General features: G+C 42.2%; 2 protein-coding genes across 4 annotated transcripts in view; one reads left to right on the forward strand and one right to left on the reverse strand.

Moving 5' to 3' along the window:
- The window catches only part of EIF2AK3 (eukaryotic translation initiation factor 2 alpha kinase 3), a 45,548-nt gene extending 29,623 nt beyond the window's left edge, over positions 1 to 15,925 (forward strand). For all 3 annotated transcript variants that reach the window (XM_075048707.1, XM_075048632.1, XM_075048544.1), the window contains exons 8-17: positions 94 to 216; positions 814 to 1,034; positions 1,382 to 1,494; positions 2,553 to 2,675; positions 3,936 to 4,085; positions 5,108 to 5,873; positions 10,396 to 10,563; positions 11,113 to 11,214; positions 13,583 to 13,645; positions 14,732 to 15,925. In XM_075048707.1, the coding sequence (XP_074904808.1) occupies positions 94 to 216; positions 814 to 1,034; positions 1,382 to 1,494; positions 2,553 to 2,675; positions 3,936 to 4,085; positions 5,108 to 5,873; positions 10,396 to 10,563; positions 11,113 to 11,214; positions 13,583 to 13,645; positions 14,732 to 14,908 (2,006 nt within the window). In that variant the 3' untranslated portion in view covers positions 14,909 to 15,925. The remainder of the gene's footprint in view (positions 1 to 93; positions 217 to 813; positions 1,035 to 1,381; positions 1,495 to 2,552; positions 2,676 to 3,935; positions 4,086 to 5,107; positions 5,874 to 10,395; positions 10,564 to 11,112; positions 11,215 to 13,582; positions 13,646 to 14,731) is intronic.
- Positions 15,926 to 19,588: 3,663 nt separating this feature from the next.
- LOC142036853 (histamine H2 receptor-like) lies at positions 19,589 to 26,992 on the reverse strand. The gene is made up of 4 exons (XM_075040549.1): positions 26,974 to 26,992; positions 26,561 to 26,849; positions 21,349 to 21,525; positions 19,589 to 20,264 (listed from the first exon to the last, which is right to left on the reverse strand). The coding sequence occupies exons 1-4, from the start codon at positions 26,990 to 26,992 to the stop codon at positions 19,589 to 19,591; spliced, it is 1,161 nt and encodes a 386-aa protein (XP_074896650.1).
- Between the last annotated feature and the right edge of the window lie 199 nt (positions 26,993 to 27,191).

The raw sequence follows: 27,191 nt of genomic DNA on the forward strand, positions 1-27,191 counted from the left end.
AAGATAATGCAATTGGAGTTCTCATTAAATTAATACAAGAATAGAATTTTTATAACAATTCAGCTCAGAAAATTGTGTCATTTGTATGCTTAGATTCTCCTTCCAGGACTCCAGTGTTGGTGGGGTCTGATGAGTTTGATAAGTGTCTCAGCAATGACAAGTATTCTCATGAAGAGTACAGTAATGGAGCACTTTCAGTTCTGCAGTATCCATATGGTAGGTGGAAGTTCCAAATTTTGAACTGTTTCAAATAGCCAGGTTTGCCCATTTATTATCTGTGAAATTCAATAAATGGCCATATGTTTGATCTTAAATATGTGTATTTTTTTAACATTTAATGAACTGGGAAATTATTGCCCAAACTAGGATTTCCAAATTGCAGTGTATGTACAATTAGTGCCACACAAAGCACTTCTGAGTGCCAGAAATTCCTACTGCAGAGGTATTGTGTGTACTGCCACTGCCACTGAGAGTTGGTCCGAGCGGTAAAAGCTTGTGAATTATTTTTTTCAGAATTTGCTAACAGTGCTAGAGACTCAGCCTGGAGGTATAAAGTTTTCCATATGGAAGATACTCTGGTTTAAAGCTATCAGTGGTCAGTCCTTCTGAATTAGTAAACTTTGATGGGAGGCCTAGCTGCCATGGAGTCCACAACCTTGATTAACTGAATTTGCTTATGTGCCATTTAAAATCATGGGGCATGCAAACAAAAATACCATGTGTCTCTTGAGGAAACCTATTAATGAGAAGACAAAATTGTTTTGTAATTACCTGCAAATAAACCTATGCCCTCTTTCTGTCTTTTATACACAGATAATGGTTATTACTTACCCTACTACAAGAGAGAGAGAAATAAACGTAGCACCCAGATCACTGTCAGATTTTTTGATGATACAAATTACAAAAACATTCGCAAAAAAGATCCTGTTCTTCTGCTTCACTGGTGGAAAGAAATTGTTGGCACCATTGTATTTTGCATTGTGGCCACAACTTTTATTGTACGCAAACTCTTCCATCCCCATCCTTACAGCAGAGTAAGTATTTTTTTTTCTGAATACAGAAGGTATTATTCTAGCCTTTTCTTTCGGTTTTGAGTCTGCAATGAGTAGTATTAATAAGTTAATAACTAATGAGATAACAAAATCAAAAGTCTAAATTTATTCTTTAATCTATCTGTGAAGGCTGTCAGCTGCCATGTACAATTTGCTTGACTGCTTCAGCAAGCAGATTAGACTGCTTCAACCTTATCTGACGTCTTTGGAGATATTTACACTGAAATTATTGAATGTCATATCTAGGGTTACAAACTGGTCTCAAGTACTCAAGGAGTTGAATTTTTTGTTTGTTTGTTTTTTGTTCTTGTTTTGGTAACCTTTGTTAGCTGCGGAAGGAATCTGAAACACAGTGTCAGACTGATAGTAAATATGAGCCCACCTGTGGAGATGTTAAAGACAGCAGCTGGAGTGATGTCAAGAACTCTGGATACGTGTCAAGGTGAGCTCAGTTCAATGCAACATGTACAGGGTTTTCAGTCAGTGTGACAACTAATACTATCTGGAGGAAAAAGTAGGTGTTCACTTGTTCTTACCTGTCCTAGTCCTCTGATTTCGCAGGATAATCGGCAACTGACACAAATAACCCTGTCACCCCATTACTGATGGGAGATTGCCGTTACGATTAGTCTAAGCAGTCTTGGAGAGTCTACAGGATACCTGTGATCAGGAATGTTGCTCTCGTATTGCCTGCTGATAGGTGAAATGGAAGATTGATTCTTGAAGGTCTTAATCAGTCTTTACTCCCTCTGTTTCTGTGTTTATGGATTAAAGCAGAGAAAGGCAATTGCAGATGGAAACTGATAATGTTTTATATACTCTGCAGAAAAAGCAGACTATATTTGGAACAAACCTTTGTTGCTGTTATGAAGGAGTTGGTTAAGACAGAAGGGTGTGTAGGGCCATGTCATGATACTCTGAAGAAAATGTGACTTATTTCCTGTACATTTGTAACTCCCTGAAAGTAAGAACTAGAGTATTTAAAATGAGGAAGAGTAAGATAGTGAGGTTTAAGAACAGTGATGTTTCAGAAGGGACGCTTAGAGGGACTAGTTGCAAAAGTAGTTATTTGGGGTGAGGTTAAAGGCAAACCATGACTTAGAAAATACTTAGCTGTCACCACCTAGTTTGGGTATAGAAACTTGGGCTACAGATTCGAGGTCCATGATCCAGTAAGCATGCAACCTGATATTCTGAAAAACTTCCTCAGTTTGTTTTGTGCATGCATAATGGATCTTGCTGGGTTGTGATACACACTGCATAATCAGCAATTGTCCATTTCATAAATAGGTAACCATCTGATTGCCTCAGTGGGTGAGCAGGGAAAAAAGATAAGAAACGCTTTGAGTTGTTCATTGTGTTTTGCCTATGCAGAAATATTTTACTCTCAGTCATAAATTATTTTTTAAATGACTTTATTTTTCAATCTATACTAATGCATTTTTCTCCTCTATCCTCCCTCCATTCTTCTGTCCCTTCCTCACACCCTTTTCCTCCCAGATACCTGACAGATTTTGAACCAATTCAGTGTCTGGGTCGTGGAGGTTTTGGAGTAGTTTTTGAAGCCAGAAATAAAGTGGATGACTGCAACTACGCTATTAAACGTATCCGTTTACCTAACAGGTAATGAATGAGCTTGTTGCAATATAGGAGGAGTAATGAATTGAATGGTGGGATCCCATCCTACACTGAACCATCTGTTCCTGAACTGATTTCCCAGATACTACATTAGGGTGAATGACATACTTTTTAATGGGGGGGCTGACTTAGTTTTGGCATCAAGAATTTGGCATATGTAATCGCAGCAGAAGGGTGACCTGCTTGGCTAAAATACTTGCATAGCAGGACCCTTGTGAGGATGCTGCGGCTACATGGGAACTCCTTTGATTTCCTTGATGAATAGAGCCTTTGATAACAGGACCAGTTATTTGTAGCGCTGTTAATTTGCCTCTCTCCTTCCTCTCCTTACCTCTCCTACTCCACCTTCTCTTTCTTTTCTCTCTCCTTCACCAGCTTTTCTGACTCCATTTGTCCATTTGTTTCATTTTCTGGTCCCACAACCCCTACCTTTTCTTTCAGTCATAGGTGGTCAAGCCATGCTGCTGAATTACCCTACACAGAGCTTGCAGCAGTTCCTTTTAGTGGGAGATGGGAGACACTGCTTCTGGAAATCTCAAGTTAGAACAGCAACAGGCAGGCCAGTAGAGGGAGGGGGTAAAGCTATGAAATCTAGAATTACTATTTTTTTGAATGTGTTAAATAAGCGTGACTATTTAAGATTAAAGGTTTTGTTCAGACATTTAAGGTAGCCTAAATTCTTCTTTTTCAAGCATATTCAAACCCATTAAATAAAACCATCTGACTTCATTTGATCCAGTTACGGTCATATGAAGAGAGATTATTTACTTCAATAACATACCAGGCTACCTGCTTTCCTGTCCGTAGAACGGAGATAGTATTTACGCAGTCTCCTTACATTATGCCAATTAAAAAAGAAATACTAAGGTATTACTGTCTGTCTTCTTTTGTGTCAGTGTCTTCTACATCCCTGTAGAATATTGCTGTTAGTGGTCTTTTTTCTATCCTTGTAAACAGTTGAGAGCAAGATGAACCTTTTCTTCTCAGTTTTGCTGCCTGTAATTATTAGAAAAGGGATAACTAAATACTTAGCCGTTATGAGCACGTACTGCTCCTCCACACTTCTAACCTAAAGGAGTTACTCTGGGGAATTTAAGACATATCTGTCTTTTGTTGTGAAGAGCAATACTACTGGCCTGGTTTATTCTGGGCTAGCTTTGATTAAATTCCTTTGCAGAAATTTCTGTACTATGCTGTTGCTTTATGTGACCATGTCTCTGTCGTTCTCCTCACCCCAAATTGTAGGGAGCTGGCTCGTGAAAAGGTGATGCGGGAAGTCAAAGCATTAGCTAAACTTGAGCATCCAGGTATTGTTCGGTATTTTAACGCATGGCTGGAAGCTCCACCTGAGAGATGGCAGGAAAAGATGGATGAACAGTGGTTAAAAGATGAAAGGTAACTCGTGGGTTTTTTTTAACAACTGAATTTGAGATTGTACATCAACAGAATGGGAGAACTGGTAGATGATCCAGGAAGATGGAGAGGCTATGTAGGAAAGAGATGGTTATTAACTTAGCCTGTCAACTTTTCAATTGAACAAGGTAAAAATGTATCACACTTGTGCGTGGCGTCTTTTGATTTTTGAGTCCTCTGTTGTGTTAAGGTCCTTCTTTCACTGAGGAAACATCTTGTACTTCTTAATTTAACTTCTGTAATTGAATCTTTGGGTGGTTGGAAGGTTGGAGCATTGCTACTGTGAGTCAATTTTAAACTTTGGCATCTTTGTCCTCTTTGTTCCTTTCCACTGCTTTCCTCCTCTTTGTTGTATTGGTTTAGACGGATCTGATTCAGTACTGCAATGCTTCAATGAATTTATTTCAGCAGAAATATGTGAGGGATAATCAGAGTGACAATTTATAAAGCTTGGTAGAAGTAGATTAAAAATGGAAAATTAGATAAAGGAGTTAGAGGATGTTAAGAGAAAGGAAAAAGCGGGTCTATGTTAGCATTTAAAGAATGAGGCCTAATACAAGACTATTTAGTGGTCTCATAATAACATCTTAACATGCCTAACAATTTTTAGAATCTAGCGACCTTTATATTTCAGGCATCAAATTACCATTTCACAGCTGTAATTCTTCCAAGGCACTTTAAATAGTTATTGCAATGCATGTTCTAAAGGACTGAATTTTTTCAAGCTGAAGATGAGCCTGATTGCACATTGGGAATCCAGGCAGTAGAGCTTGCTAAATTTTCCTTTTATCAACACTCTTGTCTCAGTGAGAAAACATCATCCTTGCTAAGAAAAATGGATGCTAAATCCTGGTTATTAGTGATTCCCACACTTGGGTAGTCATTTACGATTATGGTATGACACAGTTCTCAGAGATAGCAGTTGTTAAAACCTGGGCTTCTGAAAATGCATTTCTGGTGGAATGAAGTTCTGTAGTATTGATCTCTCAATTTTGTTCTTCTAGCACTGATTGGCCACTCAGTTCTCCCAGTCCGATGGATGTCCCATCATTTAAGATCAGAACAGAGCCATTTTCTACAAAGGAGCACATTGAAGTTATTGCCACTTCATCGGAGAGGGTAAGGTCCGTGGGAATACCCTGTGGTCAGTCCGATTCATCTGGAAGCCAGTTTTCTCCTCTGGAATTTTCTGCCATGGACAACAGGGACAACCAGTCAGAAGATCCGCTATTCAACCTTCAGGACAGCGTCCTTACAGGCTGTGATGTAGAAGACAGTACTATCAACAATAATGAGCTGGATCACTCCTTGGAAATTTGCTCTTCAGCTGTTCCTGTTGTACACCTGAGGGAAGGGACCTCCTCTTCTATTGTGTTTGAGGATTCTGGTTGTGGAAATGCTTCTAGTAAGGAGGATAAAGTTGATGTTTCGCACGATGAGAGTCTTCCTGAGGATAAGGCAAAAAGTACAAAGGAATCTGATAACAAGAAGTCTGCTTCAGGAAGTCCCCTCTCTGTTTCTCCACCAAGGCCAACAAGTTTAAGCCTGGACCTTTCTAAAAATACTGCAGAAAAAGTCAAGCCCACCTCTCCAAAGGTGTATCTTTACATCCAGATGCAGCTCTGCCGGAAAGAGAACCTTAAAGACTGGATGAGCAGAAGATGCATGATAGAGGAGAGGGAAAGGACAGAGTGTCTGCAGATATTTCTGCAGATAGCTGAAGCAGTTGACTTTCTGCATAGCAAAGGATTAATGCACAGGGATCTCAAGGTTTGTATTCTTAGTTTACTGTAGGAAATGTGTTGGGGTTTGTTCTTTTTTTTTTTGATTTATTTATTGGCATGATCATCACTGAATGCCTGAGCTTTCCAAATTCTGGTTGTAACTGGTTAGTTATCCCACTGGCTGTGTCATATAGGCAAATTTTTTTTGGTTTAGTACTGTGAGATTATCTTTGGAGCTATCGTAACTTGAATTATTTGTACCCAAAGTATCATACAAAAGTCTCTGGTGCTGAAACACATGGACTGACTCAAATGTCATCACAGGGTAACTGTCCCTCCACTGCATTACAAACTTGAGCATCAGCAATTCCAAATTTGGCTGCTCCTAATACAGCAGTGCCAGGCTGTTTTAGCTCGGTGTCAAGGTCTGCTTCAAACTGACAGATCATGAGTGTGTGGATACAGATAACATTTTTTTTTTGGGGGGGGGGGGGGGAGTAATATGGCACTGGAGACAAATCCCGCTAAAATAGTTGACTCTTATCAGTGAGCTCAACATGGGTGTTAAAAAAGCTGAGTTAACATATCTACAATAATCTGGAAGTGCAGTGCTCCAGGAAATAAACATTAATCATTCATTATTGCAATTAAAGTTTTTCTTACAGCAAGACTTCTTGTACCTGGCACAGATCAGTTGCATTTGTTTTATGGCATTTTTAATTCAGGTTCTTTTATACAGGGTTGTTCATTGCTGAACTGTGTGGCAGAGAAAGTTATTTTGGATCCTGTTCTACAGTTTCAAGTGAAGCAGATAATTGTCAGTGTTAAGTTTACGGGTGGAATTGATGATCTTAAAGGTCTTTTCTAACCTAAATGATTCTATGATTCTAATTCTGGTATTTTCCTCCTTCTTTATGTAGCAATACTGCCTAGGAGCAGTAGCATTACTCCTGGTTGGAGGAAGTAAAAATTAAGTTATTACTGCTCTAGGATTGAAATGTAAACTGTCCTGGACTTGAATTCCAAGTCAGTGCCAACTATCATAATGTAGCTTTCTGAAGAATTCAATCTTTTTAACATCTGATAACATCCAGACAGTTAAGACTGGGAAAGGTGATTTTCACCTTCTGGTGTTTAATGTTAACTGAAGTCAGGAGTAACTTTTCGTAGCTTTTCTTTCGTTTTTGCTTCTGATACTATGTTAGTGCCTAATATTGCTGGAACTTTTAGCACTGGAAGTGTCAGTATGTGTTATCAAATACCAGAATTTAATTAAAGAGCCCAGGTGAAGTTAGTCTTAGTATTATAAGCTTTGAGAAATGGATTGCTTTTGCCAAACAGTGGAGAGGCAGTTCCTGTTTCTCTTTGCTTATTTAAGAAGGCATTAATACCTACCTCAATGGAGTTAAATACTGAAATGATTATAACCATTGTTGTAGCTTCTTGGATGGTAATCATTTGGTATCAGTAGAAACAAAAGATTAAAATGCCATCTCAGATGTGGCAGTAAAAGGGGAGTCAAATTCAGTAACACTGAAGGGATATGTCAAAGTTGGAAAAACTCATGAACCCATCCAAGTATTTTCTTTCCCACCAGCATTAAGCAATTACCTTGAATCAGTTATCTGAAAAATCTTCAGTGCTTGAGAAACTGACCAGAAAAGTAATCAAATCCCTACATTAATATGTTGCTAGACATGTTAATTAATAACCTTTCTTAACAATACTGTCAGTTGTAACTCTCTACAGTCTTTACTGAGATCACTGTTCAGTAAAGCTTATGTAGATCTTCCCTTAAAGCTGTATTAGTCTTAATCAGCGGTTGTGTAGCGTTTTGTTGGAACATCTTAGAAGTTCAATATTGGCAGCAATTTGAACAAGAGATTTCATTTTGTTTACTTGGTATAAACAACTTGGAAAGGCTCTCCCTGAATGAACAACTTCCTGCTTCAGAAAACTTCCCATGCATGTATAGATGTTATTCTTGGATCCTGGAAATTTATTTGTCTGTTACATGTTAATCTGGTCACAACAACAGCCAATATATTTAATGTTTTTCTGTAACTTTCAGAAGCTCCTAGGAACATATCTCACCTAATCTTGTAATTTGTCCAAGAGACTGGTCATGCAACTCTAAGTTCGTGCCAGCACTAATAAGCAAATAACCTGCAAAGATGTTTTCTTTGCTAGAGGCAGAGCTACCTGATAGCAGAGGCCAGTTCTTGCTCCCATTGGCACCAGCAAAAACTCATTGACCTATGTGAAAATAAATTTGTATGCATGCATATTAAAAGATTCAAGAAGATCTTTTAAATATTTTACATCAACAGTGCACACTGAGATGCATTGATGAGGCTCCTACTAATCAGAGATACCATAATGACAAGATGGCAGGAATTTAGGTAGGTGAGTGAATAGGTCACAGTTCAAATTCTTCTGGAGAAAATCAAGTACAGAAACAGAAGTCTGTCTGTGAAGTGAATTTACTGTTATTCCCAGGATAAGTTGTCAGTCATGCTTGACAGCTTAAAAGAAATTGAGTTCCATAGAACTGTAAGAACAGTCTTAGATACATTTCGCAGCATTAATTGAATTAAACAGTAGTCTTCCAGATGTGAGTTGCTTTTTCATATCTGTGAAGAAAATGGGAATTCTTATTCTGATTGAAGAATCTGGAGAGAAATTTCTTTGTGCAAGTGGCGAGATAACTAAACTAGAGAGTGGTTGTATTCTTCTGATTTAAATCAAAACTGTGCATCTCCCTTAGAGTTCCTCTTTCCGAATGTGGACTTGATGGCTTATTTTTGCTGACAGTTTCCAATAGCAGAGAGGCCATTCTCCTTAATTTGTAGAAACTATACACCAGCCCATTCAGAGACAGCCTGTTCTCAGCCTGTTAAGAAGCTTTTTGCTCTGTAAAACTTCCTGTTGAGAAGCGTTTTGCTCTGTAAAGCAAGATGGATCTTGTTGACTTCTTGTATGTTTATTGGAGGAGGAGGGGAATGGAGATCAAGGCAATGGGATACAAATCCCTAATGGAGACGTTTGTGCCTTGAGCGTTAAAAATCTGATACAGAGATTTTTGACAACGTGGGTGTGCAATCAGAGGGTGGGTGCCGTATAAATGCTTCAGAGAGAGCCTGGAGATGCCTTTGGTTTACAGGGTAGTAGTTTTTGTGCACTAAATGAGCAGTGACTCCAAAGGGCATGACGTTCATTACAGGAAAATATAGCGGGAGATAAGACCTGGCTCAGAAGGCAGTTTTAGAGGCAGGATGTGGGCACAGTGGAACTAACAAGTTTTATCTAACTGTTTCTGTAGTGCTTATCTCAGAGCTGTCCGTTGCTAAAAAAAAAAAAAAAAAGAAGCCTTTTTTCTGTCTTATTTCTCTCTTGCACAGAGTGGGTTTGTCCTTAAATGAGGAAGTTGGGTGGACTTTGAAATAGGTCAGCTTTGTAGTCCTTTAATCTTGTGGAAAAATATTGCCCTCTGTCTGTCTTCTTCCTCCTGTTCCAGGACTTACGTCAACAAAGCATGGACTATGTTCTCCCACCCTTGAAGGTCCAGGAGCTCTGAGGGGAGCTTGCCCAGCACCATCTGCCTCTTTACCATGCGTCAGCCCTTTCCCCGTACATAATCCTGCTGCTTCTTCCCCCTTGCAGGATCAGTCTGTTCTTCCCCCAAAACTGTGTGTGTGTCTGTTTTTGTAACTGAGGCAGAGCAATACTCCTGGTCTGGTTTATACTGGGCTAGGTTTCAAAGAAATAATCATTTGTCTGGTGTGTGCTATTCTATCAGCCAGGTATTCTATCAAGAGAGGCAAATCTCTTGAAAAACCATCTGAGATAGGTACCTTTAGCGAGGGGGCATCTCAGTTCCAGCCTCTTTTATCAGTAGGTTAAGCCAAGGATGGCGGTACATGGCAAACAAGCAGAAGGACAGTTAAGCCAAATGGTCACTAGTGCCGCTCTTGTGAATTGCAAAGTTCTTAAACTTCTGTCAAAAATAAACTTTTAATTCTGTTATGCAAACAGCTATTCCCACAGTTAAACTGCACAGTACCAACTGAAAAGCAGATCTTGTTCCCAGACTTCTGATGTATCTGTAACTTAACATTAAGATGATGTGCTACATGCTGGCTAATAATATGGTGAATGAGTTTAGTACTCAGAGATTAGAATAAAAGACTAGGAGTCAGAACTCCAGCATCTGGTGTGAATTTGCCATGTGATGGAGAATTGGATAACTTAGCTGTGCTGTTCCCAACAGCTGCTGACTTTTGTCTGTGTTACTCAGCAGACCTATGTAGTGCTAGTAAACCTCTACTGGATGACAAGAAATGAGCAGTTTGTGTTTCAGGAAGGGAGACTGTTTAATGCAGGAGTAATTCCTTTTTCCTGAAGAGCTAAGATTCTTAGCTGGTTCTGCTAACCTTATGTTTAATGAGCATTTTTAGCCTTGACAGTGTGGTTTATCTGAGTTAGAACAAAGTGTTGTGTTTACTGAAACACAGAGACTTGTTTATTACTTATGTGTGTTTTTTCTTTTCACCTGTTTGTTTTCTTAGCCTTCCAATATATTTTTCACAATGGATGACATAGTAAAGGTTGGGGATTTTGGACTGGTAACTGCTATGGACCAAGATGAGGAGGAGGAATCAGTACTTACCCCAATGCCAGCTTATGCCAGGCACACAGGACAAGTAGGGACCAAACTCTACATGAGCCCAGAACAGGTTTGTGCTCTCTGCTCTACAGCTGTATCTGGCAGTGCCTGGAAGATGCCTGAATTCCCAGGAGCTCAAAGATCAGGCACTCTTTCTAGTAAATTGCTGCAATCAAGTTACTTAAATTCTTTATCACCAAAGTAGAGTTTTGAGCTAAATTGAATTCCAAAATTAATATTTTATATATATATATATAGTAGCAAAAAAGTGGCTAATGATTTGTATTCAGATGCATTCATTTATCATGCTTTTAATGTAGTAGAAAGATAACTGTATAATATTCAAGTTAATTGAGCAAGGGCACACTGTTGTGCATGAGGTTTAAGTAAGTTGAAACATTTTGCTTTGAAGTTGGGTCTGCAAAGAGGAGCTGAGGTTCAGGACCTTGCTCAGCCATGTTCATTTGATGAAGTTTGCCAATGTGCCTGTCCTGTAGTTTTCAGCTCTGCACAGGGCTAATCACTTCCATATGTTGACTTCAAAGGGCATTGTTTACATTGTACATAATCACATACAGTGAGTAGCTTGAATGACCTAACCCTTATTTTGAATTTTCAGATCTGTGGGAACACCTATTCGCACAAAGTGGATATCTTTTCTCTGGGACTCATTCTCTTTGAGCTGCTTTACCCTTTCAGCACACAGATGGAGAGAGTCAGGGTATGTATGGTATTGGATTATCCTCAGTTTGATCATTTGTTTAAAATAGCTATTCGCTTGGTGAAACACTTGCAAGAGATTCTTTTCAGTTTTGAAAAAGCCTTGCAATTAGGAGCACAACTTCTTTATCAGCCTTGTACAGACCCCCTGAATCATTGAAAATAAATTGCAGTCTTCCTAATGTGTGCAGTTGAATTGAGGCCTTAATTTCTTTACAAAGCTCCTCTGTTGTCAAGCCAAGTAAGAGAAACTATTGAACTAGGATATCCAAGAACTCGAGCAACAAATATAGCTTGTGACTTTAAGCCTGCCAGCTTGTTTTTCGTTCAAGAATTGGAACCATGCTGTGCATTTTTATGATTTCTTCCTTCATTTGCATCTGCAGTGCTTCTTTACCCAAAGCATTTAGTGAAAAATCGCTTTCCTTTTCCTATAGTAATTCTTAGCTGTGAGTCTCACTTGACTTCAAGCACAATTTTCCCAGTAATTGATGACCTTCATTGCATCAAATGTGAATTTGTGAGGTTTGATGGTGCGTTACGACTCTTCCTTGCTGTTAAAATGCACGTAAGATCCATCTTTCTGAGGAACAAGTTCATAGAGAACAGGGACTACAGCCAGAAAGGTTTTTCCTCTTGTATATGGTGACCAGTGGCCTATGCAGGAAAGAAGGAGTCATTATAGCTTGTGTTTGTCATTTATATGTGTTTGGGGGGTTTAAATTCTCATGTGAAGATGAATTCCTTTTAGCAGAGATATAAGAAGCAACTTGAACCACACCATGAATACCGTCTGACCAATTGTTTCACCTATGCTGGTATTGCATTCTCTTGCTTAAAATGCAATGACTTTTTATGGTACATAAGAGCGTAGTCTAGAGGAGGAATGACAGTGCTTAATTTGAACCCCTTGCACTGAAACCAATTTCAGTTTCCCTAAATAGAATCAGTTTTACTGAGACACATACCCACTAAAGAGTTATCCTGGATTCTTAAGATCTCCTGCAGCAGAGACTATAAGCTTTGCCCTTCTAGTTTCTGACCCAAGTGTAGAAGCAAAGCACGTAATCAGAGTGAATCCTAAATTGCATCTAACTCTGATGCTTTACTTCATAAGAGGGTAAAAAAAGTCCCTTAACTTCCTGTGATTTTTCATACCACTCTTTTTGATAAAATCAAAAGAAAGCTCCACCCCTTTATTGTCAAGTTCTGGAGTTTACCTACTTTAGTAGTTGTTTCCAAGTTGTTACACTGAAGTTTTTGTAGGCATCAGCAGGCACAGCAAGCATTAGCACTTCTTGCTGAAGCAAAACATGCTCTGCCTGACCAGGTAACCCAGCAAATTCTAGGACTCTGTGACAAAGGGCTGGAACAACCCCCAGAGGATGAGGAGTGTGAGCCCTGCCTCTGTGTCAGGCTGTTAGCAGTCAGTCTATGGCAGTGCAATTTATTTCCAAATCAGTTGTTTGAAAACAGATCACTAAATGGAGACTGAACTGATAGAGACGGAGAACACTTTTCTGAAGCATTTTATTGTCATAAAACTCAGCTCTCTTGAACAGGAGTTTCACTATTGCCCATCACTATTAACTGATCAGTTTATACTTTCAGTGGAGTGATAGTGAATTGAATCTTGTTTTAATTTTAGAATTCTTATATTTTGTGCTCAAACTTTTGCAAAAGGAGTGTCTTCCTAAAAGAAATTAAGTGCTAAATATTGTGCTAAAAACATGCTAAAATGGGTCATGGATTGCTGGCAGTTACAGAACTTAAATTCATAAGGTAGCCTGCTGCAAATAATTGTGTGCCTGAACATGGGAAAATTACTGTCACTAGATGGAGCCAATGTGCTTGTTATGGAAGAAACACTGAAGGAGACCAGCTACCTTGTGAGGATGCAGAAATACACAACATGAGCTGCTTTCGGAACTGCTATTAGATAGGTTCCTTAGTCCATAGATGTTAAATAAAGACTAGTGCTTACGCTGTTAAGACAGAGCCAGTCATTTCATGTGTCTTAATACTGGTGTAGATGATCTTGGGGATTATGGGTGGTACACAGATGTGTTGACTTTGTTGAGCCAAAGTGAGAAAGTACAAGTTTGTGTATCTGGCTGACTTAAAACTGCAGAGATCAGAATTCTTGTACCGTGACTCCTATTGCAGTCTGTATACCTAGGAAAGCAGCAACTTGCTCATTTAAGTATGTTGTGATTTTTAACCACTAAAGCAAGACTTTAAACCAAGTATTGTGTTCCATCAGGCTGATTTGTTTGCATAGTTTGCATATTTTTTGAAGAGTAATAGAGTAATACTACCAAAGAATGGTATTTTGGAAAAGTTACATGTGTTTCTTAATATTTTTGCAGACCTTAAGCGATGTTAGAAATTTGAAGTTTCCACCATTGTTCACTCAGAAATATGCACAAGAGGTAAGTATATCTGATGCTGTTAATTGTAGCTTTTTCTTTAACTGTAGCTTTTTTTTCTTTGCTTTCCAATTGCTTTGCAGGTAAAAATGGAGAAAAAAAAATACCTTTTGTGTTATTAAGATGCATTTCTCTATCCCTGTACTTTTCTATATTTCAAAGCTATAACATGACAATAATGTGGATGATGATAACTTTTTGTCACACAGTTTACCTCCAGTAACTATACAATATTACCTGGTTTCCCTTTGTCACTTGAAGTCACTCATTTCACGTACATTCTGATGTGATTTCTTGCAGCAAATCCATAGTCACAAAGAGAAAGCCCAGAGTTCTAGACAGGTAAAGGGGAGACCGGGCTGCAGGTAGCACCATGGCCACATGGGATCTCACTCCAGGAACTGGATCTCTCAAGTGGGAAACCATATGAGCAAACTGTGCTGTGTTCTTATTAGTCAGATCTTTAAAGTGGTACGGTTGCAGATGAAAAGGAGGTGATGTACAAAACCTGCAAGCTGAGATGTTTTCAGGTGTTCATGGTAGCTTCAGACCAGCAGCTAAAGGAGAATAGCCTTTCTTGCTTCACAGCTGTAAGCTGCCTGGGGGAATGTGATGTGCTGTACTCAGCTGGAGGAGGACACTAATTCTGATTAAATTTGAGACAAATATTCATACTACCTGTATATTTAAAGGAGAAGGTCTAATTCACTGTGAAGAATTATTGTGTGGCTTAAAACATGGCAGCTTAAACATGGAGCTAAAAATTACTCATAAATTACTTCACATGTTTTAAAAATTTTTTCATTGCAAATAATGTAAAGGTTTTATAACTCTATTGAATCCTCGGTCAGATTTGACTTGCCGAATTGATTGGAGTCCTTGACAGTAAAGACAGTCTAAGAGATGCACAGTGATACATTTTCAAATATTTAATGCAATTCTAGCTGCTGTGCCAAAGCAGTAATAACCAAATTACTTAGAGAGCAGCTGGGGATATTTTCCACTTGTTCATACAGCCACAATTGAAGTCAGAACATTAAATAAGAAAGAATTTATGAACTGGTTCATGTAACACTTGTTTTCTTTTAGTACACCATGGTGAAGGACATGCTTTCTCCAAGTCCCACTGAAAGACCAGAGGCTGCAGCAATCATTGAAAATCCTGTATTTGAAGACTTGGAACTCCCACCAAAACCAGTGCTTAGGCAGAGGTCACGGACAATGAGTTTATCAGGAAATAAGCATTCCAGACAACCAAGCAAATAACTATCCTCAGGATGACTTCTTCCACTCAGCAGGTTTTACAGGGATTGTTCAGCAGAAGGATCCTATGATGCAGAATGTCTATCTTGGAAATAGTTTACTTAAACTTTTTTTGCCATGTTTAATGTATAAGACGTGTTGGACAGATTTTCATTTACTTTGACAGCCAACGAAAGCCAGTAACCACACTTTTCACATTCCATTTTTCTTACCTTAGCTCTCCTAGGTGGATGGGTTCAGCTACTGTGCTTACCAATGCTGTGCTCCATTATCGGTTTTTTGGGTTTATTGGGTTTTTTAGAAGCTTGTAAATGTCAGCTTGCTGGGTAAGTGAGAGATCTGTAACATGTAAATAGAATTAAAATACTGTATTTTTATAGAGCAAATTACAGTCTCTAAGCCTAGTGAGTATCTATCTGGATCACTTGCTCTTTGGTGAAATTAAGATGATTTTGAAATGAACTATGACTCCATTTTTGTCCCTGGTGGGTAAACTGGGATTCTGCACTATTTTTAAAGCAAAAAATTACCACAGTTGTACATAATGTCACTCTTCATAGCCAGTCATTAGAGGAAATCGTTTCATACTTCTGCACTATAGTAGATCTTAGGGAATGCATTTTATACAGATAAATCTGTAGAGAAAGAAAAGGAGCTTTTTGCCATTAAAAAAGGGGGTTTTATAGGCAGTGGTTGGAAGAGCCATAGTAAAAATTATGTACGAAAATGTTGTGATTCTGAAAATTTAAACCTAATGAAGTCATACGTGTCGTATGTAATCTTGTAGATTTGTACTTTTTAAAAAAATCAATTGGTAGGCATTTGTGTAATCTGCTAATTTAACTGCCTAATGCCATGCTTTTATTTCTCATTGTAAATATGTTAATTTTTATTTATAAAATACAGAATCAATCCATTTGGGTTGGTGGTGTACAGAATGCACTTGCTATAATTGTTGAGTGCATTAATTATTGTGACTTCTTTCAAGTCTAAATGATTTAATAAACTTTTTTATTTATAAAAAAAAATAATAGTAGTTGCTTCTGTTCAAAGCCTGCATCAGTGCATGCTGCAGATGGCAGCCTTGTGCAGTTGGAACAGGACGGGCGCTGCGTTTCTGTAACTTGCTTTGCTTTCCTGTCTCGTACTTGCCCCAGCGTACATGGTGATGCAAAGATGCGTATGCTGCTTGGAAGTGAGATACTATCTGAAGAAAGAAGGGAACTGAGCTCTTCTAAACTGAGTGGATTATGGAGGCAATCTCAACTGTTAACAGGGAGGGAAGTCTTGAAGGGATAATTCTTACACTGTTAGAACTGGTTTTGCATAAATGTGTTTTCCTGTTTTACAGGCTTAAATTTCTGAAGTTGTAGGCTCTGAAATCGGCTTTTAGAAAAGATACTGGATTCAGATCCTTCTGGGGATCACTGCACTGTGGTGTGACGCTACGATTGGCAATTAAACCAGCTGACACTCTGCAGCCTTACGATAAAGCAAAAGTAGATTACAAAGATTGTCTTCCTTCTGCTCTTGGATAACTCTTGTCCAGTTGAAGTCAGAATGCTGCAGTGAATATTCGGTCAGAAACAGAACTTTATTGAATTTAGCTGGGTTAAAACAGAAGACAGTTAAGTGCATCCTCTTGTCTTGGATTTCTCTGTTAGCATCAGCTATAAAGGCACAGTTAAATGGCCATGTTTGAAGCCTCTTTAGCTTCCCTGCCAGTTCAGTGATTACAGGTGGAGCACAGGAAATTAAGAATAAGGTATTTTTAGCTTACTGTATATCTGTGCTGGATGTAAGTAGCAGCCTATTCCAAGGGCCCTGCAGCATTTCATTACCAAAAATGGCATACGTGTTCACAGTAGGTGTGTCTGCGTATTCAGGGGTGTTACAGTTATCCTCAAAGGCATCTATGAATCCTACCCTGTGTGGTGCATGCCCAGCCACAAAAGCACCTGGCCATGCTCAGCTCTTAACTGCCTGTGTCAGTGAGTCTTTGCTTCTCTTAGCACTGGATGCTGGAGTGTGTTGCCCCTCTCTTTGCTCCTTTTTGCTCCAGGGTTTGACTAAGAAAGTCTTTAACCAGAGAGGTTTTCTTCTGACCTCAGGTCATGCCTTCAAGCACTCATTTCCTTGCCGCTGGCAGCTCCACTTGCTCTGCCCCACCGGTGGGGAAGAGGACACTTCTTCGTACTATGAAATATCCACCTGGGCTTCAACACCCCCATCAGCTCCAGAACTATTTTATCAGCTCTTCAGAACCAGGCTAACTAGAGGGATGCACCTCCTGTGTTGTTTTCCTTCCTTAAGTCACGTTTTAATTATACTACACTTCCATGTTCTATCCCTGTCCTTCTGCTGGAGGATGTTCTTCGGTCAACTCAGACCAAATGGTCAAACATGACTGAAAGACCAAAGGCCTTTTGTCTAATGTGCATTGGCTCTATGCTCACATCCTGGAAGGGAAAGCAGTGAAGGCAGGCTTTTCTCCGCTCTGTCCAGATGACAGCATCAGCTTTCCACCTTGTCTGTGAGATCCCAGTCTTTACCCGACAGCCCTGGTGGCAGGAACATCTGATGGCTCATAGACAAGTTTATTTGCCTTCTGTTAGTTTAACATCTAGAAACCAACTATCTGACTGTCTCGGGTCTTCCTGCGGCCACAAAAATCAGTGTGTACCTTCCTGCCAACTTTTTTTGCAGAGGAACACCTGAACACGGAGGCTAGCACAGCTGCCAGCCCTGCAAAAGGGAGCGCTGGTCTTGGGCTCTGCTGCACCGCGCAGCACTGCGGTCCTCGCCTATTCTTGCAGAGGATGTTGTCTATCCCTCAGCTCCCTCTCCCATAGCTCTTAGGGCTGAAACACAGTTCCTTGTCCTGTTTTATCAAAATGAACTGGATGGCAGAAGCAAGAATCCTGCCCCGGCCACCTCTGTGCCCACTGGACCTAAATGCTTCCCCCCCCAGTAAGGGCAGGATTCTGTAGTTATTCTCCTTACCGCTTCTGTGTTATTGGAGTCATAGGAGCTGGGAGACCTAACCCACTCCATGAAGAGTCATTTGAGAGGAGTACCAGTGTTGCAACCCCAGGTCAGGGCTGTTTCTTCTACCAGGCTCCTGAGAAAGGACTTCAGACCCTTGTACCAGTGTCTTCAGTAGCTGAGCTGCTCCAGGTAGTAGCTAATTGCTTTTTTGCTATGCCTCTGAGGACAGTCTGCTGCTACCTTTGAGATGGAAGAGCAGAAGGACTCGGGACTTTTACTAACACTCCCTTTTTTTTTATTTATTAACAAAGTGACATTCTTAACCCTTCTGAGTGCCTCAGTCCAGTAGTTTTAGCATTAAATGTTAGCCTGGATATCTTTCTGCTGTGTTTGCTCTGCTTCCCAGGCTGCAGAAGCCTTGCCTGTACCAAGTAGGTGACTGAGCACTCAGAAAAAAAGCTATTTCAGAAACCCTCCTTGAAGTGTGTCATGTCCATAGAAGACCGATCTAAGAGCAGGCTCTGAGCGCAGGGACTGTCCCGTGTAAACCAGCATGAGACCCCACCAGAACGGTGCCGGGGGAAGCGATGGCTGTTGCCTGAGCAGTCACCAGCCCTCGCATGACCCTGCTACAGAAAAGCAGTGGTCCTGGGGGCTCAGCTCCTCCTTTTACTCACTGTTACAATGCTGCGGAGACATTTGGGAGCAGTCCTGGCTTTTCAGGGTAATCCTTCAGTGAGCTACTCCATGGCCGTCCTGAGGGGAGCCGGTGCTCTTTGATGCTGGTTGAAGTCTGGACAAGCACTTGGGAGTGGTAAAAATAATCATTCCCATTTATCATCTTTTCTTTTTTTTATGGCTGTGTGGTCCAGCAATACTCTATAGCTACGCTAGCCTACCATCAAGGCATAGACATCACAGCGCAAAACACACAAGTAAGTAATAATTCCTCTTCAAAGCCCCTCTTTGGCTGGTGTCGGTCACCTGTAGCCCCCTTTGAACCCCCTGGGCACTAGGTGCTCTCAGTGTTAGAGCAAGCCTTGCTCGGCTCCTGGGGTCTGCCACATAGGATATTCCCTTCCAGAATTAATAAGGACACTCACAGATGGTTCACAGAAAGCTTTGAACCTCTCGATATTTCAGAAGCAAGTGAGTTGAACCCTGAGCAACAGCCCAGACTGCAGAGTGGTGCCTTTGCAAAGAAGTGACCTCTGCTTGTTGACCACATCCCTCCTAACTCCCATAGACAGATTGACACACGTGGAGTTACCAAAACTGGTCAAATTTGTAATGTAAGCTGCAAGATGAGAGCTACAGTGGCTTGATAAGAAAGAAATACTGTCCTACCTTACATTGTGGATCACCAGGATGTACACAAAGACAAGTTCACATTATCACGCAGATTTTTTTTTTTTCCCCCTCCAGCATGAAGGTTGATTTTGTCTTAGGCAATGCTCATTAAAAAAATAATTACCCAGGAAGGAATTAGCTCCATTAGTTATAACAAATTGCCCCTAAAATATCAGAGTTCCTTGTCCGTAAAACTGTGGAAGAAGAAATGCATCTTTGTCCTATGCCCCCAGCTGTAATATTCCAACTCGTCCTTCCCTTATTTTCCTACCCATTATTTTTCCATTAGGTTGTGCTCTGGCACTTTCTGTACCACCACCTCCAGCAACTGATTCTGAATCCCGATTATTTGGGTTTGCCCTTTAGGGCACCGTTAGGCACTGGCACTGTAATGCTATATTCCAGGTCTGGAGCAGTCTTGGAAAATGTGGCTATGGAAACCATGTCTTCTCCGATGTCCACCTGAGATCTGTGCCTGCAAATGAGCAGCTTCTTCAGGGCCCGTTGGAAGTCCCGGTTCAGGAAAGCGTAGAGCATTGGGTTGATGGTGGAGTTGCAATACCCTAACCAAGTGATGATCTTGAAGGTGTCAACCAAGACCGTGCTGGTGGAGTCGGTGCCTCTGGCAGCAAGCCAGACGTTCAGGACAAAGTAGGGCAGCCAGCACAGCACAAAGACCGAAATGATAATGCTAATGGTCCGCGTGGCCTTGTTCTCCAGCTGCAGATGGTTCTGCCGCTTGCTGTTGGGGTGGTAGTGAATCTCCAGGGTCTGAGACATGATACGAGTGGCCTTGAGCCGCGAAGCTCGGTAGATGAAGAAATACATGCTGCACATGACCATGAAGGGGACAAAAAATGCCAGAGCAGAAGCCACAATGGCAAAAATCCAGTTGGTGACAAAGATGCATTCTCTGCCTGCATCGAAGTCCACCCCGGGGATCTCGTTCCAGCCTTGCATGACGGGAAGGAAGGAAATGAGGGAGGAATACACCCAGACCGTGCAGGTCATCACGATGCATCTGCGAAAGGAAAGAGACGGGGAGGGGAGAGAGGGTCTGAGTAATTTTTAGAGTTAAGAACATCCAGTACGATTCGATCCCCATGGTAACCCGCGTGGGGTATCGCTGCTCAGCAGTCCCACAGGGCTTGGAGAAGGGAAAAAGCTGGGGCACAATTAAGTCCATACATGAATATCTCTAACGACTGGGTAATTGGGTCTGTGGTTTACAAAATTGGGGTCTGTTTAAGGGATGCTCAGAGTGGACTGAAAAAAGAGGAGGAAAGGCTTTGCAGAGGATTTTCATTAACATTTAAAACAACAGCATGTAGATTTTTCTGTTTGGTTTCAGCTTTAATATCTGGCCGCTACCCTCTGAGGAGCGATAGGGCTGGAGCTGGTGGACACTCGATGCCCAGTACCGCGGCAGCACTCGCTCTGCAGCACGGTGGGCTCCCTCCTCGGTTTGGCGACTGCCTGCCCTCCGCAAATCGTACACGGCAAGGGTTGCAGTGGGAAAAACATCCCCAAAAGAGCCTGGAACCACCTGCTAAAGCACCCTGCAGCTGCGGTGTCCTCTCTGCCCGCCCTCAGACAGCTTTCCCCACCCTGCAGTCCTCATTTCGACATTTCATGTGAAACCTTGACAGGAGCTTAGAAACTTGTCCCGTTTTCTCCGCATTTCCCCCATGAATATCGCTTCGGAAAACACTGTGAATTTAAGAAGGGGAAGACTACCGCTACATGCATTCTTCTGGGTGTCATTTCCCCTAGTCCTTGGGAAAATTCCCATGAAATTCCTGCAAAGGGCAAAAGTTGTAGGTACAAGTCAGCCCACATCACCGGCTTCTACCCCATTTTGATCTATCCTTAGCTCAAAAGGTGCTTTCCCAAGAGCACCATCAAACCAGCTCAGCTGCATTCTCCTTTTCCTCTGCACCACATTAAAAATTGTCTGCAAATTTTTAAATGGTGCAAGGATCCTTTTGCCACCTCGCTCTGTTTTTGGGCAGCAACTGCCAATAGCTCGTTTGGTCCCGAGACAATATAGACCATAGCCAAGGAAAAATTTGGAGGGACCCAAAGTGAGGAGCGACTCCACTCACCTGCCACGGGACATCCTTCTTGAATAGTGGTATGGGGTGACCACGGAGCAGTATCTGTCCAGGCTGATGAAACACAACGTGACAATGGATGCAGTGCAGAACATGACGTCAAAAGAGATCCAGACTTTGCAGAACAGCTTCCCGAACAACCACATCCCCGTCACCTCGTAAATGATACTGCGAGAGAAAACGGGGAGAGATCAAAGCTAGAAGGACCCATTTTATGCATTTCTTCAAGACTCCGCTGAGGTAACACCACGTTTTAACACGGAGGGACTAAAGATGGGCGTACGGCTCAGTTAGACCACAGGGTTTCATCCTCAAAGTGCAACCCACGACAATAACCCCCAGGTGGGACATGGCTGAAGAAGACCAAACCTATGCTTCTTGCCTGCACTCTGTTATAAGCGGGTGCCTTGATAGAGGTGCTTTGCCCCGCAAAGCTCCCCAAATTTACATCTGCACAGCTTTGTTTATCACAGCTTTTTCCAGTGCTCCATGCAGCACAAACTTTTAGGATTTCTCCCCAACTCCTGCGGCATGGAAGAGGCTCCCTCCTCCAAGAAACTCAGTTTTCACCGGGTCTCATGCTTCAAAACTAGAGGATTTCAACTCTTGGTTAAAAAAAATAAAAATCCTAGGAGGAAGCCTATACGGCTTGTACGTTGTGTAGCTCACAAATGCCTCAGCGAGGTAAACACACCAGCAAAAAGCAGACATTATACCAAAATTATTTCTAACAAAGTCAAGAGGGGCCTGTAAGAAGTGAGCAGCAAAGGAAGGAACATATGGCAGCTGTAGGAAGGCTGATCCTTGTTTCTATAGCATTCAATTAGATGCCGTGCGCTTCCCCTTTCTTTCAACAGCTTTCTGCGGCTCCTGGGGTGCTGCTGAAATAACCACCGTGTGGGAATTTGATACGAAAGGCTGAGTAACTACCTAGTCCTGCAAAGCTTTAATTATCCTGTAGCCTCACAGGTTGCTGGTCAAATACAGTGAAAATAGGGCTGCTGGACTGCTCCAGCACATGGACAGGTTTCAGGGCTCTTTCTCAGATGGGGAAACAAGACGTGTAGAAGTTGAAGCACGGGTCCGGTAACGGACTTGGGTGCCTTGTTGCCACTCCTCAGGAGCCTTCCTTACCCCCAGGGATGCTGCAAAGCCTGTGGGGTGAGCACGGATCCCAGCGGAGCGGGTACCCAGGTCTCCTCAGCACACATCTGGTGGGATGCACCTGACCTAGCAGATGTTCTCACAGTGCAGGGTGGTGGGTACCTGTTCCCTCTCCTCTGATGTAAAAGGTCTCTGCAGCTTGGAAATGATGCTAGTTCAAAAGGAATAATAAAAGCCCAAAGAAACGCACAGTACGAGCAGAAGTGAAGTCACCTCTGTGTTTTACTTATGCTTGCAAAAGAAAAGAGTAGCTGGAAATATTCAGCCTGGAAATGACTGGGTTGGCTGGAGTACCCAGGCGACAAGCTAAGCACAGTGGAACTGCTCCTGCAAACAAACCAAACTAGGAACGAAACAGAAGTCTTACTCATGAAATTAAGGGACCAGGCAACAACCTTGTCTTTCATTTCTATCACATTTTCCTGAGCCAAACTGGCTCCTAAGGTAATTTCTTTTCCTTCTCTTTGGCATGTGCTAACTTACCAACTGAGGAGCAAACTGCAATTCAAAAGAGCAACGTAGATAAGAAGTCAAAACAGTGGGAAAGATGTGAAACAACTGTCACTCCATCAGCAGGGCCAAACAACGCCCAATGGAGCTGGCAGGGTCCGTTCCTCACCACGTGGCCCACCAAGAACTGGCAAGTCTTCACACCAGGCAACACCAGGACATTCAGGAGGGGCACAAAGCATCAGTCTTGCTCTGCTCTTTGGTCACCTTCGTAATTTTTTTTTTTTTTTTTTTTTTTGTGAAATAAGACATCACTCTCCTAGGTGGGCTGTTTTCTCTCTGGCTGCATAGCGAATCCATTGGTTTTCATGGAAGGACTTCCCCCCCTCTACCATCCTTTGATAAGACAAGGGGTTATGGTTTTAAACTAAAAAGAGGGTAGATTCAGACTAGACATGAGGAAGAAATGTTTTATGATAAAGGTGGTGAAATCGTGGCACAGGTTGCCCAGAGAGGTGGTCGATGCCCCATCCCTGGAAACTTTCCAGGTCAGGCTGGACGGGGCTCGGAGCAACCTGATGGAGTTGAAGATGTCCCTGCCCATGGCAGCGGTGTTGAACTAGGTGACCTTTAAAGTTCCCCTCCAACCCAAACTACTCTATGATTCTATGATCTTTCCCCTCATATTCTTTACACCTGTGGTCCCCTCCTCATCCTTGTTGTGCCCTTCTTCTCCTTTCTTGTTGGGCACAAGAAGCCAAAGACAGATTTCCCAATGAAACATATTTGCATCTGCTTCTTCTCATTTCTTCCATACCTTCCTGGGAGCCTGGAAGTAGGAACTGACCAATTTCCTTCCCCTTTGCGTTCCTAACTGAGCAAAACCTAGTGCCAAATTCCCTTTTTCCCCTTGCCAGGGAAGATGTCTTACTCCAGTTTTGAGGGACGCTACCAGTCTTACGGGGGAAATCACAGCTGCCGAGACACCCACCTGCCTGCACTTTTTGCTACCTCTCCCTCCCATTGCCCAGATTGCAAATACCATGTCAGTAGGTGGGAGGCAGAAGTAACAAGGATGCTGGGTAACTAGAAATGCCCAAACTCCATTTAGAAGAAAAGAAATCGAGGACAGATATTGCCAAGTGCGAGCAGAACGTGGAGACACCAGAGGAGTCATCAGGTAGACAACAGACAAAATCAGAGAGGAAGCAGTGGTAGAGATTATCAGCTGGAACTCACTCCAAAGCAGAAATTGTTCAGCTTTTGTCTTCTTTGAGCAAATGGGGTGCTGCCGTTCCTGGGTTCGACAGGGGTAATGAAAAAGGTGATCTCCTGGAGGGATGGTTGGAATGGGTGGAAGAGCAGGTGATGCTGTGCATTCCCAGAGAGGAGCCCTTGAGACACCCAGGTTGGACTGGGATGAAAACCTCTCATTTCTGGGCTTAACAAGAATATGGAAAGAAAAAAAAAATAGCCCAGGGAAATGCCAGGTAGCAGAAAGATTGTTGCTTTAGCTAATCTTTGGTGACTGACACACTCTTTTTCTCTTTCTAGGAGGCTGAAATTGTCTGCCACATTTTATTGCAGTGACCTCGTCCATGCATTGGGAAACATCAGAGCTTGTCTTGGGAAAAATTAGTGGGTGCTGCTGTTGACAGGAGCACACGGATCGTTTTTGTATCCCCTCTGGGTAGGGCAGGGGGAACCACGTTGTTTTGCAGGCAAGCCCAGCTCAGGCCCTGCAGACTCCACCATCACCAGTTGCAGCCCAGCTCCAGCCCAGTTTAGCCTGGTAGCTGGAAATGGGGAAGGAAGCGGATAGCCAGACTGCTGCAGCCACGTCAGCCAGGTCCTCACCCAAACACCCACTGGTGATCCTCAGGGAACAAGATCAGCCGACCTGGAGACCCTTTCTACCCCTGTCTGGCAAAGAGCCACTTCCACAATCCCGTCTTTCTCCAGCATAGAGCAAAACCCCCGCTATCAGAGATACAAATCTCCTGGTTAAGTCACTACCCTCATTCCCACCGGCTTTAAAAGGGTAGGAGAGGTTAGATCGTCCTCAACTAAGCTGCAATCCAAGCCCTTCGGGCAGGTATTTGTAGCACCAGGTGGAGAGGAGAGAATACAGGTGAATACAGATGGATGATTTCAGAACCTGAACTTAAAAATTCACCGAGCTTAGAACTGAAATTGGCAGTAATATTTCTTAAAGGGCGTCATTAACTGCTTTTTTTTCACCTGACACTATAAACTTATAACTCAGTTTGTCAGTGCTTGCTGGAAAAATATCTTTCGGTGCCAAATTCAAAAGCGCAGGCAGCCCCGTGAGAACTGAAGCACAGAATGTGACGAGTTCAGCTGCTTAATATTGCTCCAGGAACGCTAAATAGGGTTCAGTCCCCCATTTTACACAAACCTCTGGCCCTTTTGCAGCACAATACAGACAGAACCTACAAGTAAACTAGTTTCTGGGTTTGTTTTACTATGTTTTAGCCAGGTAGTGAAGCTCCTGTAAATATAAACTTCATGCAGGGAGAATTGCCCTCTGAAGCGTCTCTTCCTCCATTAAATATAGGGGGATCCTAAATTACCCTACTTATACTAAAATAAAACCCTTACATTTACACAGAGAGAGGGGAAATGGCCTTTGTCCCCATGTCAACACTGCCAGTTATCCATGTGCAATGCAGTCAGGTAATAGGGGCAAAACAATTCCCCAAAGGCAGCGAATCCCATTTGTTATCCCACTGCAGACTGCGGTTCTTCTAGTCTGTTTATGCAGGCAAAAGATTTATTTTGCAAGGTCACCAGCTTTCCCCATGAACTCCACTGGTCTGTTGTCTGAACCAGAAGAAGCAATCAAAATTCTGTGTTTCACCAAGAATATGAAGAATAACACCTCTGCCTGTCAAGTTCAGCAATATGAAATCATCCATTTTCTTATGCTAGTAAGGAACTATTTTACTTTTCCTTCCCACTACCAGAAAATAAAAGATAAGGTTAAAGAAGTGTAAAATCGAAAGCACAGAATTTAAATCCACTGATCTCAATAGTCATTCCTGACTAAGAAAAATGGGGGAAAAATATACTCCGTGATTTGCTCTACCTTTGAAAAGTTAAGCAGGACCCACGCAGTCATTGCACTTAGCGCTGACACACCAGCGGCAGTCTTCATCTCACATTCCCCAAACACTCAGAGCGTGCAAAATCATCTAGCAACCACGTTGGCCCTGTGTGCAACGCAGAACTAGTCCTGGAAGAGGGGACTCATCGCACCGGAGCCACCTGAGATGTTGGATAGCTAGTTCAGACCAGCAGCCGGGGTCCCTATGCAGCCAGCAGGAAAAATACCCTTGGGAAGTCTCTCTCCGTTCATTATAAGCGGACCCATTATCAAGGGTAGGGAAACTGAGGCACGGAAGCACATCTAATGACCGACGCGCAGTTAAGCTCTTCGGAAAGCCCAGCCCTAAGCACGGTACGTGAATTTCTAGCCAGCCCTGCTCAAAGAGCGGCTGCTGAGCTGGGAGAAAGGACGTTGCACGCTCACACCGCTGTCTGACCTTACCTTACAAGCACTTCTTACCTGAAGGGCATGACCAGGCAGGCTACGAGGAAGTCTGCCATGGCTAAGGACATGATAAACATATAGGTGACGGTGCGCAGCCTCTTCTCCACCACCGGGCAGATGAAGACTATTGTATTTCCCAGGAGCGTGATCAAGTCAATGAGGGTTAGTATCAGCCCGACGACCACCTCGTGGAGGCCGATCCCTGCCCAGCTGCCACCTCCTTTCACAAAGGAGGAGGCAGCAGAGGAGAAATTAGAGAACCAAGATTCATTTTTGTCCATCAGCATCTTCCCACCGTTAAAATCTGAAAAAGAGGAAAGGGGGGAAAAAAATAAAGAAGGACTTTAAGGCACATGACTTGTAGGTCTATGAAAGGAAGTACAGAAATAATGTTTATGCTTCTTTTACTTCAAGAAAAATCCACACACCCTGCTGTGTCTGTGCCATCACTGTCCCATGGTTATCAGTCTGTTAGAAGTGTCTGAAATCCTGAGGGTGAGGATAAATATGCGGTACTGGCTGAAGTCCTTCATGGCAATTAGAAGCACTTCTGTGAATGAAAATGCATCATCAGGTGACGCTTGATACAAAAAAAGACAAAAGCACTGAGAGCAAAGAGAGGAGAAGCAAGCGAACGAAATCCAAA

The sequence above is a fragment of the Buteo buteo genome, chromosome 1 (assembly GCF_964188355.1).
Source record: "Buteo buteo chromosome 1, bButBut1.hap1.1, whole genome shotgun sequence".
NCBI lineage: Eukaryota > Metazoa > Chordata > Aves > Accipitriformes > Accipitridae > Buteo > Buteo buteo.

Bases quoted from the DNA above. Each gene is read 5' to 3' on its own strand.
- LOC142036853 (XM_075040549.1), bottom strand. The intron at 21,526-26,560 runs GTAAGAAGTGCT...TTTCTCTCGCAG, and splicing joins TGCCTGGTCATGCCCTTCAG to TATCATTTACGAGGTGACGG. The intron at 20,265-21,348 runs GTGAGTGGAGTC...TTCCTTTCGCAG, and splicing joins AGAAGGATGTCCCGTGGCAG to ATGCATCGTGATGACCTGCA.